General features: G+C 35.7%; 2 protein-coding genes and 1 pseudogene across 2 annotated transcripts; 2 read left to right on the top strand and 1 right to left on the bottom strand.

The window, feature by feature from the left end:
- The first annotated feature begins 1,409 nt into the window (after positions 1-1,409).
- Positions 1,410-1,883, top strand: LOC120214212 (serine/threonine-protein kinase PCRK1-like). Its single transcript, XM_039212159.1, has one exon. It carries the CDS (start codon positions 1,410-1,412, stop codon positions 1,881-1,883), a length of 474 nt encoding a protein of 157 aa, XP_039068090.1.
- A 1,598-nt stretch (positions 1,884-3,481) lies between these two features.
- On the top strand, positions 3,482-7,564 carry LOC120214209 (OVARIAN TUMOR DOMAIN-containing deubiquitinating enzyme 10-like). The gene is made up of 11 exons (XM_039212157.1): positions 3,482-3,580; positions 4,826-5,192; positions 5,281-5,444; positions 5,613-5,686; positions 5,875-5,929; positions 6,007-6,081; positions 6,194-6,267; positions 6,355-6,403; positions 6,738-6,822; positions 7,022-7,078; positions 7,365-7,564. Exons 2-11 carry the CDS (start codon positions 4,868-4,870, stop codon positions 7,418-7,420), a joined length of 1,014 nt encoding a protein of 337 aa, XP_039068088.1. The 5' UTR covers positions 3,482-3,580; positions 4,826-4,867; the 3' UTR covers positions 7,421-7,564.
- A 68-nt stretch (positions 7,565-7,632) lies between these two features.
- On the bottom strand, positions 7,633-8,357 carry LOC120214210 (annotated as a pseudogene).
- Positions 8,358-15,976: the final 7,619 nt, after the last annotated feature.

Raw genomic sequence — 15,976 nt, forward strand, 5'->3', positions numbered from 1 at the left:
CTCCCTTGTGAAGGTGGATGGCTAAGGTGATGATGGTGAGGATGGATTTGTGGAAAATAGATGGATAATGTCCTATCGAGCCCTCCTAGTCGCAATGAAAAGGCAAACACAATAATATGACTCTAACTAACCCTTCTAGTCGCGATGAAAAGGCAATTAGAGTGTGAAGATTAATCTCCCTCACAAGAACTTGAAAGAACTCCAGGAGAAGAAGCTTCGAAGGCACAAGGCAATCAACACTTGCAAAAATGAACTCTCATTGTATTATTAATCAAAGAAATCTGATTTACAAAGTTGAACGAAGCCTCCTTTATATAGGGTGAGTTCTAAAGGTCCTAAATAACTAATGAATAAAATAATAACAAACTAAACATGTCTTAACTCTAATTCTTAATAAAATAATAACTAAAAATAATGTTTTAACTCAACCTTAATTCCTAATAGAATAATAAATCTAATCTTAAAAGATAATGCATCATCCAATATTAAATTATATCACAAATAATCAATATAAATATTAAAAATTCGTAATATTTACAAAATCACGTATTAATCTCGTATATGAATTTCTGCATGCGTTATCTTCACTAAAATGAACGTATTTTGAGTTCCCGATATCATATTGATGCGATTCAAGAACCGTTAGAAAGCTAAGAGACAGAAGGTTGTATCTCCATAAGACATGTCGACCGGATAACAACTGGATCCACTTCAAAATGTTGTTGTAAATCTTATGCATTAGACCCTTACGGATGAATGTTTGAACTACGATTTGAAGCTTGTCTTTAAGAAGTTTGGCCCGACCTCGTGTGATAGGGCCAAGTGGTATAGTAAATTCATCATCCTTAGCTTTAGGGCGTGTGGTGCATGTATCATCTTCAGGGATTTTAAATCATCTAATATCCTTCTAGACTAGCAATGGAATGCGAAGCTGTCAGACTTTTGATTAGCTAGGTTGGGTCCTTCAGAAGGATTATCTCATATCTCAACAGCGGTATGTTCCTTTTATTTTGTGTTCACTTTGAATTTTCTTTTCATCTCTAGTAGGTTTCTTAATGGTTAAAACCTCCAAAAATTTTCTATTTTTCATGAATCAAATGTTATTGGATTAGTTTAGATGTTGTTGTATTTGCCTTCAGAGCATACCTGAAACAAATGGATGGCTTCATCCTTTTTAAGATAAAAGAAGGTTGTCCTTCGGTAATCGAAAACACAACCAGGGTAATCTCAAGGTAACCGAAAACACAGTCAGGGTAATCTCAACCCACTCGAGGAACAAATGGCTTTAATTCTTTGTTAGGTGTTAAGTGTTCAGTTTGTGCAGTCAAAATTTCTTGATAGTACTTCAATATTTGTTCATCAATCCTTACATGCATCAAATTGGTGATCTTCAATAGGTTGTTGGAACAATGGGATATGCGGCTCCTGAATACACCCAGACGGGACATTTGACATCTAAGATCGATCTGAGGAGCTATGGGGTCTTCCTCTATGAACTCATTATGGGCAGGCGCCCCTTAGACAAAAGCAAACCCAAGAATGAGCAAAACCTCTTGCAATGGGTTAAACCATACCTATCTGATAAGAAATTCCAGTTGATATTGGACCTTAGACTGAACGGGAAATACCAACTCATGTCAGCGCAAAGGCTAGCGGTTGTGGCCAACAGATGCTTAGTCAGAAACCCAAAGTCAAGCCCCAAGATGAGCGAGGTGTTAAAAATCGTGAACCAGATCGTGGAGGCAACAGGATTCGGAAATCCGGAACCACCATTGAAGGATGTCTCTACTGAAACTTCAAGAGAACGTAAACGAAGGGCTATAGATTTCAGAAGTGAAAAGTTTGTTTGGTCATGGACTCCAATGCTCATAAGAACATGTTAACAGCAGGTAACTTGTATAACTTGAAAAACGCCTCAATAGAGTTGTAAAGGTTGTAGCTTGAAACTGACATAGCAATGCAGTGAAACTTCTTACACAAGTACATAGATGAGCAATATATTGTCTCCTTTACTACTATGTATCAGACTGCTCTCTGAACATAGATGTGAAAAGGCTCTATGATAATCTTTTGTATGAATGCATATTAATTTATTTTAATAATTAAGGTGATTATAAGAGTAATATATGTTCAGAATCTTTCTTATCCGTTAAAAGAACGTACACATGTCTTACAATGTAATTGTTTGAACCCAAGACCTGAAGGGAGAATAATATTGCTTCTTAACCACTGAGTGTACTTGATGGGTTCATGCATATTAAAATAGAGTAAAGTATATAAATAGTCACCTAACTATAGGATATTACTTTATTGAGTCCTTTACTATTAAAAGTTACAAAATAGTTCTCCGAATATAGGATATTACTTTGTTGATTCCCTTGATTATTAAAAGTTTTAAAATGACCCCTCAATTATTCATATGTTCCAAACTCACTTTTTTCATTAAAAAATGATGATAGTTTGAGTTGAAAATTAGCATTGATAGTCTGACTTGGAAATTAACATGTTGACTAAGATATAATAGTCGTTTCAGATTTAAGATCATAGTTTATCATATTATAATCAAATTGTTAACGTCCAACACATATTGACGTCAATTTCTTAACAGAAAGGACGATATTGAAACATGTAAATAGTCGGTGGTTATTTTATAATTTTTAATAGTTGAAAGATTAAAAAAGACGATATCATATAATCAACGATAATTTTATAAATTTTAATAATTAATATACTTAATAAAACAACCTTCTATAATTAGAAGATTATTTATATATTTTATTCATTAAATATTATCTAATGAAAGAGACATAGTTTTACATTATAATAACAATACTATGTAAATATAGTATATTGCATAGTACAGCTATGGATGAATGGATCTTAATTTGGTGACGATTTAAAAATGAGAAGTGGTACATATAATTTGGACGGTCATTAAATGTGCACTGCGACCTGTTGTTGTACCCTAGGCCAAGGCCAACCATGAAATTCAACACCCAAAGTTAATTATTTCTTTGGTGGCGGCAATTTTCAAGACTATTATTATTCATGCCGCTGTTTAAATTGTTATTATATTAATACTTCGGAACTCCTAAGCTGATGGCGGATTCGGTAAAATTGTTTCAATGCCAAGGTCAGAAACGTCATTTCATAGGACTAGACTTACAGCCGTAGATCTCCTAGCTTTTCTCATGTCGAACCCTTCGCTTTTCATAGTATTCTCTTCTCAATCAAAAACTAAATTACTCGCCTCAGAATTTAAATAAATTGAAAATGTAATAATAAAAAGGAAAAATCATGTCCGCTTGTTTGGAGGATCCAACGGTAAGAGGGGAGTCCGTGTACAACGGACGCGTGATCGTGGTTTTAATCAGCATCCGCGGGAAACAGCTTATTCTACAAGTACGTGAGTTTTATTGGTTTTTTCTATTCTATTTTTTTTTGGGTTTTCAAAACATTTCAACGTTTGATCGTTATCTTATGTGTCTAGTGCACTCCATTAATACAACAAAACTTCATTGTTTTCTTTCTTTCTTGGTTTCTTCTCTGGAATCCAAGGTTTCAAGCTTTTCTGGTTTTGGTGAGTGCTTATAAATTCCATATTTTCTAATCTTGTTTTGATTGAATTTGACTTGGGAATGATCATACATTTCTGGGTTTTGATTGATTGTTACTGTTCATTACTGTTTTCTGAATTATGGGTGTTTTTTCCTTTTTGTTTTTGAAGTTGCTTAATGTTAAAGCTTAGGTTTTGATTGAATTTTTGTATGCTTTTCCCTGCTAAGAATTGGATTTTTGATTCCATGGTTTTGTTTTGGTGGAGAAATGCAAAACATGTCTAGGCATGGATAAGAGAGTAAATAGAGAATCAACATAAGTTTTAGCCATTAGATTCATTATTTTATTGGGAATGAAATTCTATGTGGAGGATATTACGATTGAATGAGAATCTAGGCCAAAGGGGTAAAAAAGAAAAGAAATCGGGTTTATCTAATTTGACTGTTGACAAGTAAGGGTTTTCTTCCCCTTTTCCTTTTATTGAACTTTAGGAGGTAATACAATTGATTCCTCAAATAAATTTAGATGCCTGTGGCGAGCTTATTCTGTGGTATGATGGAATTCCATTAAAACAAACTTTAGTCTTTAAAATCTAATATTGGTTTTGGCTTTTGATAAAGTTGATTCCAATTTAGGGTTTAGTCTGAAAAGCTAAAACTATCTTTTTATACTTCTTTTGTTGCCTTCTTTTAGACTAGGTTATCTGGATTCTTAACTCATAAGGAATGATGCTCACTTTAGTAATGGTATAATGTATGCAGGAGCAAGTATCCTTGGATTGAAGTAAACTGATAACTCATCATTTGTTTATTAAAATCATTTTTAGTTTCTTTTTATACTAATTTTAATTGGTTTTAACTATATTTTTTCAAGGATTTATTTTGACAAACTTTCAATTTTTAGTATTAATAATAGTAGTTAAGTGAAGAACATGGTGTCATGTAGGTAATTGATTTCAAGTAGTTTGACAATTCTTGAACAAGGCATAAATCAACTTGATCAATTGCTCAACTTCAGTGAAGATTAAGTTTTTTATAAAAACAAATATTATTTAAAAGATCAATGTTTCTCTAGGCTGGTAAACTAACCTGCCATAATAAGAATATATTTCTGGAGTATCTTAATTTGATGCTTGAAGCAGATCCCTTGATTTTCCAGGGTAATTGCAGTTTATATGAGTTGTTTCTTCATTCATGGAACCTGGATTCTGGATATTGAATTACTTTTCATGCGTGAACAAAAATCTAATTGAGAGTTGTTTGTACAGGCGGCGATCAGGTTTCTTTAAGTGGAATATTACTTGAAGTTGATGACTATGTATCAGCAAGATTCAGATTTTGTGCATTGGGTTCTCGGGGGTGACCCTTTTTACCATTGTGCATATAGTAGTGACATGGTGCAGCATGATGCTGGAGACATCTATCATCATCACACTCACTATTATAGAGGTCATACTGATACACAAAGCAGCCAGATAGAGAATGACGAGGTCATCGCTCGTACCCTTCAGGAAGAATTCTCACATCTTGCAGTGGCAGAAGCATCAGAATTTTCTCATGCTGGGGAAGAGCAATCACAATCATCCAGTGAACACCATGATTGGCATACTCCATCAACAACATACTATTATTCAGGTAGCTCGAAGGTTTTCCTGCCTATTATTTCTTTTAAGGTATTTATCTGCTTATTGTTGTTTAGTAGTTAATTTGACACAACTTGCAGGCTATGAATATGGCCAGGATGAATCTGACGATTTGGTGCCACATAGTTCCTGCTCTAGCCCCAATGATTCAGAGGATTTTTCTGGCTCTTTGGAGCTAACAGAGGGTTATTTACTCGATGATGAGGAAGTAGGCAAGAGGTTTAATCAAATGATTCCTATTCCTGTAAGTTTACCTTAGAAGTTCCATTTTTCTCTAATATTTACTTTTATGTCATACATGTGATGTTCTGTTTTGGAGTTAAAATTTTTAATAGATGTTAATCTGTATTGATGCATATGACTCTGCATCTCTCCCATTTTCTTCAGATGTATTTAAATCTGTTTGTTTCAGCATGTCCCTAGAATCAATGGTGAAATACCATCAATTGATGAAGCAATGTCTGATCATGAAAGGTTGTTGAGCAGGTATTATTTTGTATTGTTTTCCTTTTCTCATTTCTTAAAAGTTAAAATTTATTTTGAGGCTTTGAGCAACATGAATAAGAAATACATCTAGGTTTTTTCCCTCATGAAAGGTGTTGTTGATTGGCTTGTTAATTCGGTTTTATCAGCTACATAAGGTTAATGCTTAATATATTTCTTTTTCTATCCAGATTGCAGCTATACGGTTTTGCTGAGCTCAAGGTTCAAGGAGATGGCAATTGTCAGGTGTGCTCTCTTTTGTTTCTGGTTTGAATTCCGCGTTTCGGCTGTAATATTTATGGTCAATTTTTTTGCTTTTTCAGTTCCGTGCACTCTCGCATCAATTATATCATACACCTGATAATCACAAATATGTGAGACGGCAAATTGTGAATCAGGTTTGTTGTCCCGCAATAAATTGCTGGCTTACACAACATTAAGTTTGTTTATTAAGCTATAATGAATATATCGGTGCTGCTGTAGCTAACTAATAGTAGCTTGTTTTGCCAGCTTAAATCTAACCCAGAGGCATATGAAGGATATGTCCCCATGGATTATGCTGACTATTTGAAGAAGATGTCAAAGTATTTAATTTTTCTTTTCTTGCTACTTATATTTCGAGCTTTTGGGCAAAGCATATCTATGTTAACACTCTTTATGAATGATTTCAGGAGCGGCGAGTGGGGTGATCACGTTACATTGCAGGCAGCTGCAGATGCGGTATGCATTATAAAGTTAGCAAACACGTTCTTTGGAAGAACCATAAATTTATTTGCGATTGTTGATTTTTGTTTTGTTTATTGGTTCATTTCTTGCAAATGGATATTTCTCCTCATTCTTAGCCTACGCGATTTAATATCTTTTTAGTTGCCTGAATGTAATTCCAAGAACATTTTCGTTCAGTTTCTAAATAAGTGAAGAAATAGAGTAAATATCATGATACCATGTGTTTTTCCCAAGTGGAGAGCCCTTTTTTCTTTTGATTCACTTATGATCAAGGATCCATGCATTTTTCAATGTCTAAACTAGCAAACACTTTACATTTTTTTGGCAGTATGGTTTGAAAATTATTGTCATGACTTCCTTTAAGGACACATGTTACATTGAGATTCTTCCGAACTTCTGGAAGTCGAAAGGCGGTAAGATTTCCACCCTGTGCTTCTCCTGCAAGCATACCTCTTTATTTTCCTGTTGTTATTTTCTTCCAAATGTATTGTTTTCTTAGTTTCCAAACTGCATTTGTTTTGCAAAACCAAAAAGATAGTTATAGAAATAATAACATGAATGAATAAACTCTGTATGTGGTAAGACTAACGAGTTCTGATGTTACTGATGCAGTCATTTTCTTGAGTTTTTGGGCCGAAGTTCACTACAACTCAATCTATTGCCAAGGAGGTGATCATTTGACCCTTTCCTCTTTGTTTAGTGTCTAGCCCTACCTATAATCATTGAGCGACCCTGATCCTTCGTGGTAAAAGGGAGAACAACACTCCTTAGATGTTTGTCTGTCAAGATGTGTGCGTTATTAGTAGCTAAGAAATATTCTTAACAAATATTATTATCTTATAATCACCCCTATATTATTAAAAAAAATCTCTAACCCTACTTGAAATAAAAAAGAGGTTCGCTTGTTCCTGGTTCAAGAATCATTCCTTAAACATTGCTGTGTTCATGGTTGCAGATCATCCCTCAGCCGAGGTTCCAAGGAAGAAAAAATGGTGGACTTTTGGGAACTAACACAACAAAGATAAGCCAAGCTTCCATGCCATAGCATCTACTACTACTACTACTACTTAACAGTTGTATTGTAAAGAGAAACAAAACATTGTTCAATTTGGTCATGCATGAAATAAAGTGAAAGATAAAAACAGCTGTTATCAATAGCTTGTCTTTATTGATTCATTTTTGGTCTGCACAACGATGGTTGAACTCATTCTTTGAAAAATGCTCATGGATTTTATCGATGGTGGGTTCATTTTTCTCCTTTTTCAGCATTTTATTTACAACCAAAAGGATACCATTCAAAATACTACCCGATAATACATTATATATGTAGCTAATGGCTTTACTTTGGGATCTCTACTCTTGATTCCTAATATCTTCTTCCTCCTCCTGATGCTCTTTCTCCACCTCCGCCAACGGCGGCTGCAACAGTAATGCAGTAAATGGCATGTGTTGATACCCATTTCTTCCAGCAGTTGAATACTGGAACCCAAGAGGTTGGCACATGTCCAACCGGTAACTCGGCGCCTGTGGTGCCGTCAAGGCATACATTCCCGCAACGCCGCCGCCGCTACCAACCCCACTGGTGAAGTTGACAAGATTCCGAAGGCGAAGAAGCGGTAATGGGTCCGGAAGCACAAGAGATTTCATGGGCTGCAGGAGCGGTGCCGGACCCGGTGGCAGCTATGATAGAAGGCTCAGCTTGACGGAGCAACCACTCGATGGTCTCACCATCGGAGCGATGGCCGAGTTCTAGAGTCAGTTGAAAGATCCGAGCTGCACAAAGCGCCGGCATCCGAACACGACGGCTACGGCCATTCACTTTGGTGTGACGATCTTTAGAACTCAAAGAACCGGTTTTGCGATTAGGGAGAGCGAATTGGGTCTTGGGAGTCGACTCGTCGGCGACTACCGTGTCACCATTAGAGTTGCTCCGTTTAGAGGTGGCGGAGTATTTTGAAACGCCATTTCAGAAGTCATCGGAGAGCTCACAGTAGGTTTAGAGGCGACCCCACAGAGAGAAAGGAGAGAGTGTTGTTAAGCGTGAGATGGGATTTTGATTTAAAAGAGGGGTGGGATTTATCTTGACGTGTCGAGCTAGGATTTCTTTGAGTTCCGTGAAGTGGCACGACCGAGTCGGGTCGGTCTTTGTTCGGGTTTGGATAGTGGGACCTACTCACCAGATATTGCTTGGGTGGATCCCACTTTTGGTTCCATGGATTGATAGTATCTTGCCAAAATTTTTGCATCGGTTACAACTCTACAATTACAAAGGTTTTTTTTAAGGAAAAATGGGGTTTTTATTAGGAATTTAATTCTTTTTATTCTTGCCCGTAAAATTCGAGATGTTTTAGTATTTTAATTTTTTTATATGATAATTTATGTCCTTTATTTATTATATTTTATCTTTTCTTTTAATTTTGTAAAAAAAGGGAAAATATGTATAATGGGAAAATGATTTATATTTGTTAACGATAATATTTAGGTTGTGGATTTTTTGAGATTTTGAGAAATTTCGGGGATATGATAGTCAAGAGGTATAGTTTAATGAGATTTGTGGAGGAGGTATAATAATTGTTTCTTTTCATAGAGACAATGTCATAAGGTGGTAAAATCTAAGGTAGAATACACTCTCTAATGGAGTTTGACACTGAGGTGTCTCTATAGAGTGGTTAAGACTTTGGTCTAGAGGGTACATTGGATGATTCAATTTTTTTCTTCAAAGATTTTACTAATATTTCATTTGAAATTTGACGAAATTATCTCAACGGAAGATCATTGACGTTTTCTATGAATGATAAAACAAAACGACAACATTTCGATACTATAAAGCAACAACGAAGAGGAGAATACCCTCCAGATCCTACTGTTGATCCTTTTGATCTTCCTACACAGATGGATTACGACGGCCCCCGTACAATTGTCTTATACAAAGATATCGTCACTGGTTCTAGCGAGTCCACTCACGCTTCCAAGAGTCATGAGCTCGATGATGACGATACTTAACTGCTTGATGAAGATATCACTGTCATCCTTTCGGATGGTATTCCGACCATTTATTTCTCAAAACGAGTACAAAATCTCACCATCAAAAGTATAGATTTAACGCTTGTTGTGAAAGTCCTTGGTCGTTGTATTGGTTACAACACCCTCCACAATCGAATCTATTGTATTTGGAAACCATCGCATCCTCTTAAACTCATTGACATTGAGAATGATTTCTTTCTCGAGAAATTTAATGACCAGAGAGATTACCTTAAAGTGTTGAAGAAAGGTCCTTGGACCATCTTTGGTCATTACTCATTACTTAACTGTTGAACAGTGGTCGGTTGATTTCCAGTCTTCTCAAGCTTTTCCTAGTCGTCTCATGATGTGAATTCGCTTACCAGGTCTGCCAGTTACGTTCTACAGGAGGAGTTTCATTGAAGCTATTGGTAACCAGATTGGTTCAGTGGTCAAGATAGACTTTCAAACTGATAACGACTGTCGAGATCGCTTGCCCGCTTGGAGGTTAGCCTCAATCTCTGTCGTCCTTTAATCTCTAAGCTTCTTATTAACGGTCGGCTCCAAATAATTGAATATGAATCTTACCATCTTTTTGTTTCATTGTGGTACTTATGGTCATACCAAGGATTTTTGTCCACAGGTTCATTCTCGGGAAAAAACGTAATCAACGTCTGATAATATCTCTCCTCCACACGCTTCGGCAACCGCCAGCCTAGCATCGGATGAAGCTTTTGGGCCATGGATGCTTGCCGAAAGAAAGAAGCGAGTTTCACAGTCAACCAAGCAAGCAAAATCTGCCTTGAAGTATTCTACTCAAATTACATCGTAATTGAATCCTATTTTCGAGGAGGAGATCTCTGATCAGGATCAAGTCCCAGATTCTAAGGAGATTACCAAAGATCCAGGCCTTAAGTCTCTGCTCCTCTATGTGACCCTACAATCTATCGGGTTAATGAAGACATGAATCCTGTTCGTAGAAATCAAGCCTTAGAAAAGGCTAAATCCAAAGGTAAAGCTGTGGTCCCCATTAAAGTCTATTTTTGTTAGTTTAAAGAATCCTACCATGATTGGAGCCAAACTTGCCAAGCCTTAGCTTTCTGTTTCTAAAAATCCCATGCAAGGTGCACGTCCCTCCACTTTTCATGTAGAGACCTCATATGCAAAACTTGCTCGTACTAAATCGGGTGAGAACTTAGATCCTAACCAGCACCATGCTGTTAACTTCATGATGGTGATAATCCTAATATTCTTGTGGTCGTTGCTATGGGTACTCAAGTTCGAAACGACCTTGAGGCCATGGTTAAATAACTGTTTTGGTTTTTCTTTCTTTCCTCACTGTTTATCTATGAATCTCAAGATATTCATGTGGAACGCTCAAGGTTGTGGTCACCAAAATTTTGTTCGTGTTGCTTGCCAGTACATTCGTGATCATTCTCCGGATGTGATTGGCGAAACTCGTATTAGCAATGCCAATGCTGAAAAAGTTATTGCTTCTCTTAATATTCCTAATTTCTTTAGAGTCGAAGCTGATGGTTTCTCTAAAGGCATCTGGATTTGTTGGTTTGATCATGTTCATGTGGAGGTTCTCTTTAGCCACTTTCAGCTGGTTCATTGTTGTATTCTAAGCAATGTCTCCAATTGGTCTACCCTTGCTACTTTCATATATGTAAGTCCTACTCGGGCCAAGCGAAATGCTCTTAGGTCTTATCTTCGGTTCCTCTCAAATCATATCACAGTTCCTTGGATAGTTCTGAGTGACTTCAATGTCGCCTCGTCTCCTGATGATCGTAGGGGCTGTATTGGTTCTCCATCTGCTAGAAATTTTATTAGTGTGATTTATAACTCGAGCCTCCATGATTACCTATCAAAGTCCGGACTTCACTTGGTATAGTGGTAACTGTGTTGTTCGCCTTGACCGTTGTTTATGTAATAATCACTGGGTTGAAGCTCATCTCAACACGATGGTTCAACACCTTTAGAGAATGAAATCCGATCATCACCCCCTCTTATCTATTGGTCAATATCCTTGTAGATACCTTTTTGTCCGAGTCTTTTTTATTATTATTATTATTTACTTTTTATATATATATATATATATATATATATTACATTTTTCAAGCCTAATCTGGAGCCCAAGACCATTACCAGACTAACCCACTCAAGCCCGGTTCAGCCCAATTACAAGACCCAGAACCCATATCCGACCCAACCCTGCTACAATCTAGAGACCTGATCCGACCCGACTTATTGAAACTCTAAACATATTAGGGTTTCTGATGGCGCCACACAACTTCAACCCATGGATCTGGACCCATCCAACGGTCCAAATCACTCAGGAAATTTAGGATTTTAACCCTAGTACATTTGATGCCGCTGATGTGATTATTGTTGCTGTCACCGACTGTCTCTGATGCCGTCGTTTCATCTAGGGTGACAGAAGATCCGTTTCAACAGTGAATAAATGACAATAAACAAATAAAAAAAGCCAAAGATATCCCGAGGATATCTACCATATCAATAAACCATAATAGGGCACTCATACCCCTATTTTCGGAACTCAAATAATCAAATCAGATATAGAGAGAGAGGGGTTTTAAAAGAAAAGAGACAGAGGGATTAAGTGAAACGTAGTCAAACACAGAAAAAAGGGAGAAATTAGAAAGAAAAAAGCCTAGAAAAGAAAAACCAAAGAGCAAACACAAAGAAAACCAAAAAAAGAAAAGAGGAACGAACCTTAAAGATCCGACCATAGAGCTTTCATCGGAGCTAACCTATCCCTCATCGAAGGTAAAGCCTTTCTCTTTTCTAGGTCTAGTTAGGATTTCTCTGGGTTTAGGTTATCGAAGAGGTTAGCTTTAGGGGTGAAAGGAAGCTAGAGGGAAGAGAGAACCTTTTCTGGGTATGGGTTACTCCCCGTAGCCATCGATATACAGTGGCCGGGGAGTTGGGGCTTTTATTCGATGCTGAAGAGAAGATAGAGAGGCGGAGGATGAAGAGAGAGAGAGTGGTGGAGAAGAAAGAGAGCTTTGTGGGTTTTCGGTTTTGAAGATGGAGAGAGAATGTGAGCATATGGGGATCTTACCGAGCTAAGGTTGTTCGGTCGGCCTTATATACAAGGTCCTAAACGACACAGTTTTAAGAAGGATATGGGAGGATATTTCAGTGTATGGGTAAATTAAATATTGGGGCTTCCTTGTTTTGTAGATTTATATTATGATCACTTATTGTATTTTGTTTGTTTTGTATTTCATGCCCCGAATTTGTAAAGTTTGTATCTTGGTCACTTTGCAATGTATTATTAATATTTGTAAATTTCAACATTGTACTCTGTTTTTATAAAGTTTATATTTTGATCACTGACTCTGTACTTCGGTTTAAATCTTGAATATGGTATGTATGTTTTCATTTCCTTATTTTTTAGTCCTTTATTTATTATATGAAAAGGGTAATTTGCTTATTTGGTCCATAATATCTTCCTGATGTATTTTTAGTCACTGTTTATTTAGGTTATTGATGTTTAGACCTTGTGATTTATGCATGTCTCAATTTGGTCACTGTTAATATTGTTATATTTATGATTAATTTTTGTTTAGTCTTCCATATTTCTGGTTATTTTATTTTAGTCCTTAATATGTTTAGGGGTTATTTCATTTCTTGTATTTGTATTATTTAGTATTTTCGATTTTGGGAATCTGGTTTATTTGATTTATGTTTTAGTCCCTTAAGTTTTTTTGCTATTTTAGTCCTTTGAATGACTATTTTACTATTTTAGTCCCTTAAGTTTCTATTTTTGTGAATTTAGTCTCTTAAATGTCTATTTTTTCTATTTTAGTCCTTTAAATTTCTATGTATGCTATTTTAATCCCTTATGTTTTAGTTTTGCTTTTTAGTCCCTTCAATTTCTATTTTGCTATTTTAGTCCCTTAAGTTTCTTTTTTTGCTATTTTGGTCCTTTTAAATAGAATATGATTATTTATTGTTTTCATTATTTGTAATTTGATATGTAAATTTTTTTGTTATGATTGATTCTTTTTACATATGTATTTGTTTTACATATTTTGTAATTATATGTAAATGAGAAATTTTATTATGAAATCTACGAAGACTTCTCCCAACTAAAGGGAAGATGTCTTTTCGAGGATTTTCACAAATGTTTTATATTAGATAATTTATTTGTTCAACGTTTATTTATTAGATTATTTCCACCGCTTTTCATTTTATTTTGTTTTATTTTATGGTATTTTAACTTTACGAAAATTACGAACAATGTCTTTTGTAAGGGGAATTTATGGGAAAGTCTCATAACTACAAAGGAAGTGTTTTCCCCGAAGATTGTTCACACAAAAAAATTGACACTTTGAATAAAATCAAATTAATAAAAGGATCGTAATTTAAATATATTTTCGAGTTTGTAATTTCCAAATTTAAACAACATATCATTTAGGTACCAAAATTTGTGCGTTGTGGGGGTGTTCACCCTTTCCACACGTAGTCGACTCCAGAATCCTTAAAAGCGAATCTTTGATAAAATGTAGACCATTTTTTCGTTTAAGGTTTCCAACCTACCTAACTTAAATATTGGTGGCGACTCCAAATAAAATGTTTTCAAATTACATTCCATCACCTTCCCCGAAAACCAAAATTAAAATTTTCAAGTCTAACGGATCCCTAGGAGACGTTATGACAATCCTGATAGGAACCAACAACGACATGTTTGTTACTTTGCTGGTTGGTTGCTTCACAAGGATTTTCGTCAATTCATCCAAGACAATTGGGACTCCTCCCTTGCCATCATTGACATCATCCATAATTTCTATGAAGTTGCGACCATTTGAAACCGCACTATTTTGCTCCCTCTCTTATAGAAAGTGACTTATGGCGCTTCTTCGGGGCATTCAACGTTGTTTAGACCAACGTCAAATTTTATATTGCTTGGCTCGAAGGCCAACTCCTACTTGATCTTGTGTCTATTCTCGACCAGGAAGAAATTATATGGAAGCAAAAGTCTCGCTCAGATTAGATTAATATAGGTGATAGAAATAGTTCCTACTTCTACAAGAAGGCCATCATCCAAAGAAGAACTAATCGCATCTTCACTCTACAACTGAGCTCGGGAGATTGGTGTTCCGACACTAATGTTCTTTGCAACGAAGCTATTCGGTTTTTCCAGCATTTGTACATTGCTGATGAGAATGTCAATGGCAAGCTTCTAATTTCTGGCCTCTTCCCTGGCCTCCCTATGAACAACATTCAGTCTCTTGATCGATGTCTCGATCCGATGGAAATTAAAGATGCGATCTTCTCTATGGCTCCTCTCAAGTCTCCTGGTGTTAATGGGCTCCACGCTCATTTCTACCAAAAAACTGGGATATATGGGTTCTTCGGTTTATTGCATTGATCCAACATGTTTTTTTTTCTGGTGGGAACCTTGATCTACTTAACCAAATTGTGCTTGCTCTTATTCCAAAAACCACTAGTCCATCTTCTTTCAAGGATTTAAGACCTGTCAGCCTTTGTACAGTTTTATACAAACTTATCACAAAGACCTTAGCGCATCGCCTCCGACATGCCCTTCTTTGTTTCTCTTAATCAGACCAGCTTCATCTCTGGTATGAGTATCACTGAGACATTATATCAATCAAGAAGTTGTTCACTCGATGAATGCCAAGAGAATGAGTGGATGGTGGTTAAAGTTGATTTGGAAAAGGCTTTTGGTCTCCTTAGACAAGATTTATTGATACTTTATAGAATGTGGGGTTTCTTCCGCCTTTACTTATCCATCATTATATTTCCACCTCTTGATGCAAATTCAATTCAATAGAGGTCACAACTCAAATTTCAAACCGAGTCGTGGCATTCGACAAGGCGATCCTATCTCACCTTACCTATTTATCTTGACAATGGAAAGAATCGGCAACCGAATTAATCTTATTATAACTGAAGGAATGTGGAAACTGTCCAGGCTTGCTCGTAGAGGTATTCCTATTAGCCATCTCTTCTTTGCTAACGATTTAATCCTCTATGGAAAGGCGACTATTGACCAAACTATTTTGATTGGTAACATCCTTACTGAATTTGGGTACTATTCTAGCCATAAGATTAATAAACTTAAATCGAAAGTTCATTTTCTCCAAACACAACCTTTGAGAAATCGTTATCAGTTAGCTCTTTTCTCGGTATTACCCAAGTTCCTCATCTAGGTGTGTAGTCACGTATTTCGTCCGGAGTGCTATTTAATATACATAATATATAATAATAATTTTGAGAACATTTTTCGAAAATATATATAATATATAGTTTTAAAAAATTTTTTAAAAATATATATATATATGGTTTTAAAAACATTTTTGAAATATATATATTATATAGTTTTGAAAGCATTTTTTTGAAAACATAATAATATAGTTTTAAAAAATATTTTTGAAAAATAATATGTAATTTTGAAAACACTTTTGAAATCATATATAATATATAATTTAAAAAAAACATTTTTGAAAACATATATATATGTATTTTGAAAACACTTTTGAAAACAAATATTATACCGTTTTGAAAAACATTTTT

The sequence above is a fragment of the Hibiscus syriacus genome, unplaced genomic scaffold, assembly GCF_006381635.1.
Source record: "Hibiscus syriacus cultivar Baekdansim isolate YM2019G1 unplaced genomic scaffold, ASM638163v2 tig00110055_pilon, whole genome shotgun sequence".
In the NCBI taxonomy this organism is placed as follows: Eukaryota; Viridiplantae; Streptophyta; class Magnoliopsida; order Malvales; family Malvaceae; genus Hibiscus; species Hibiscus syriacus.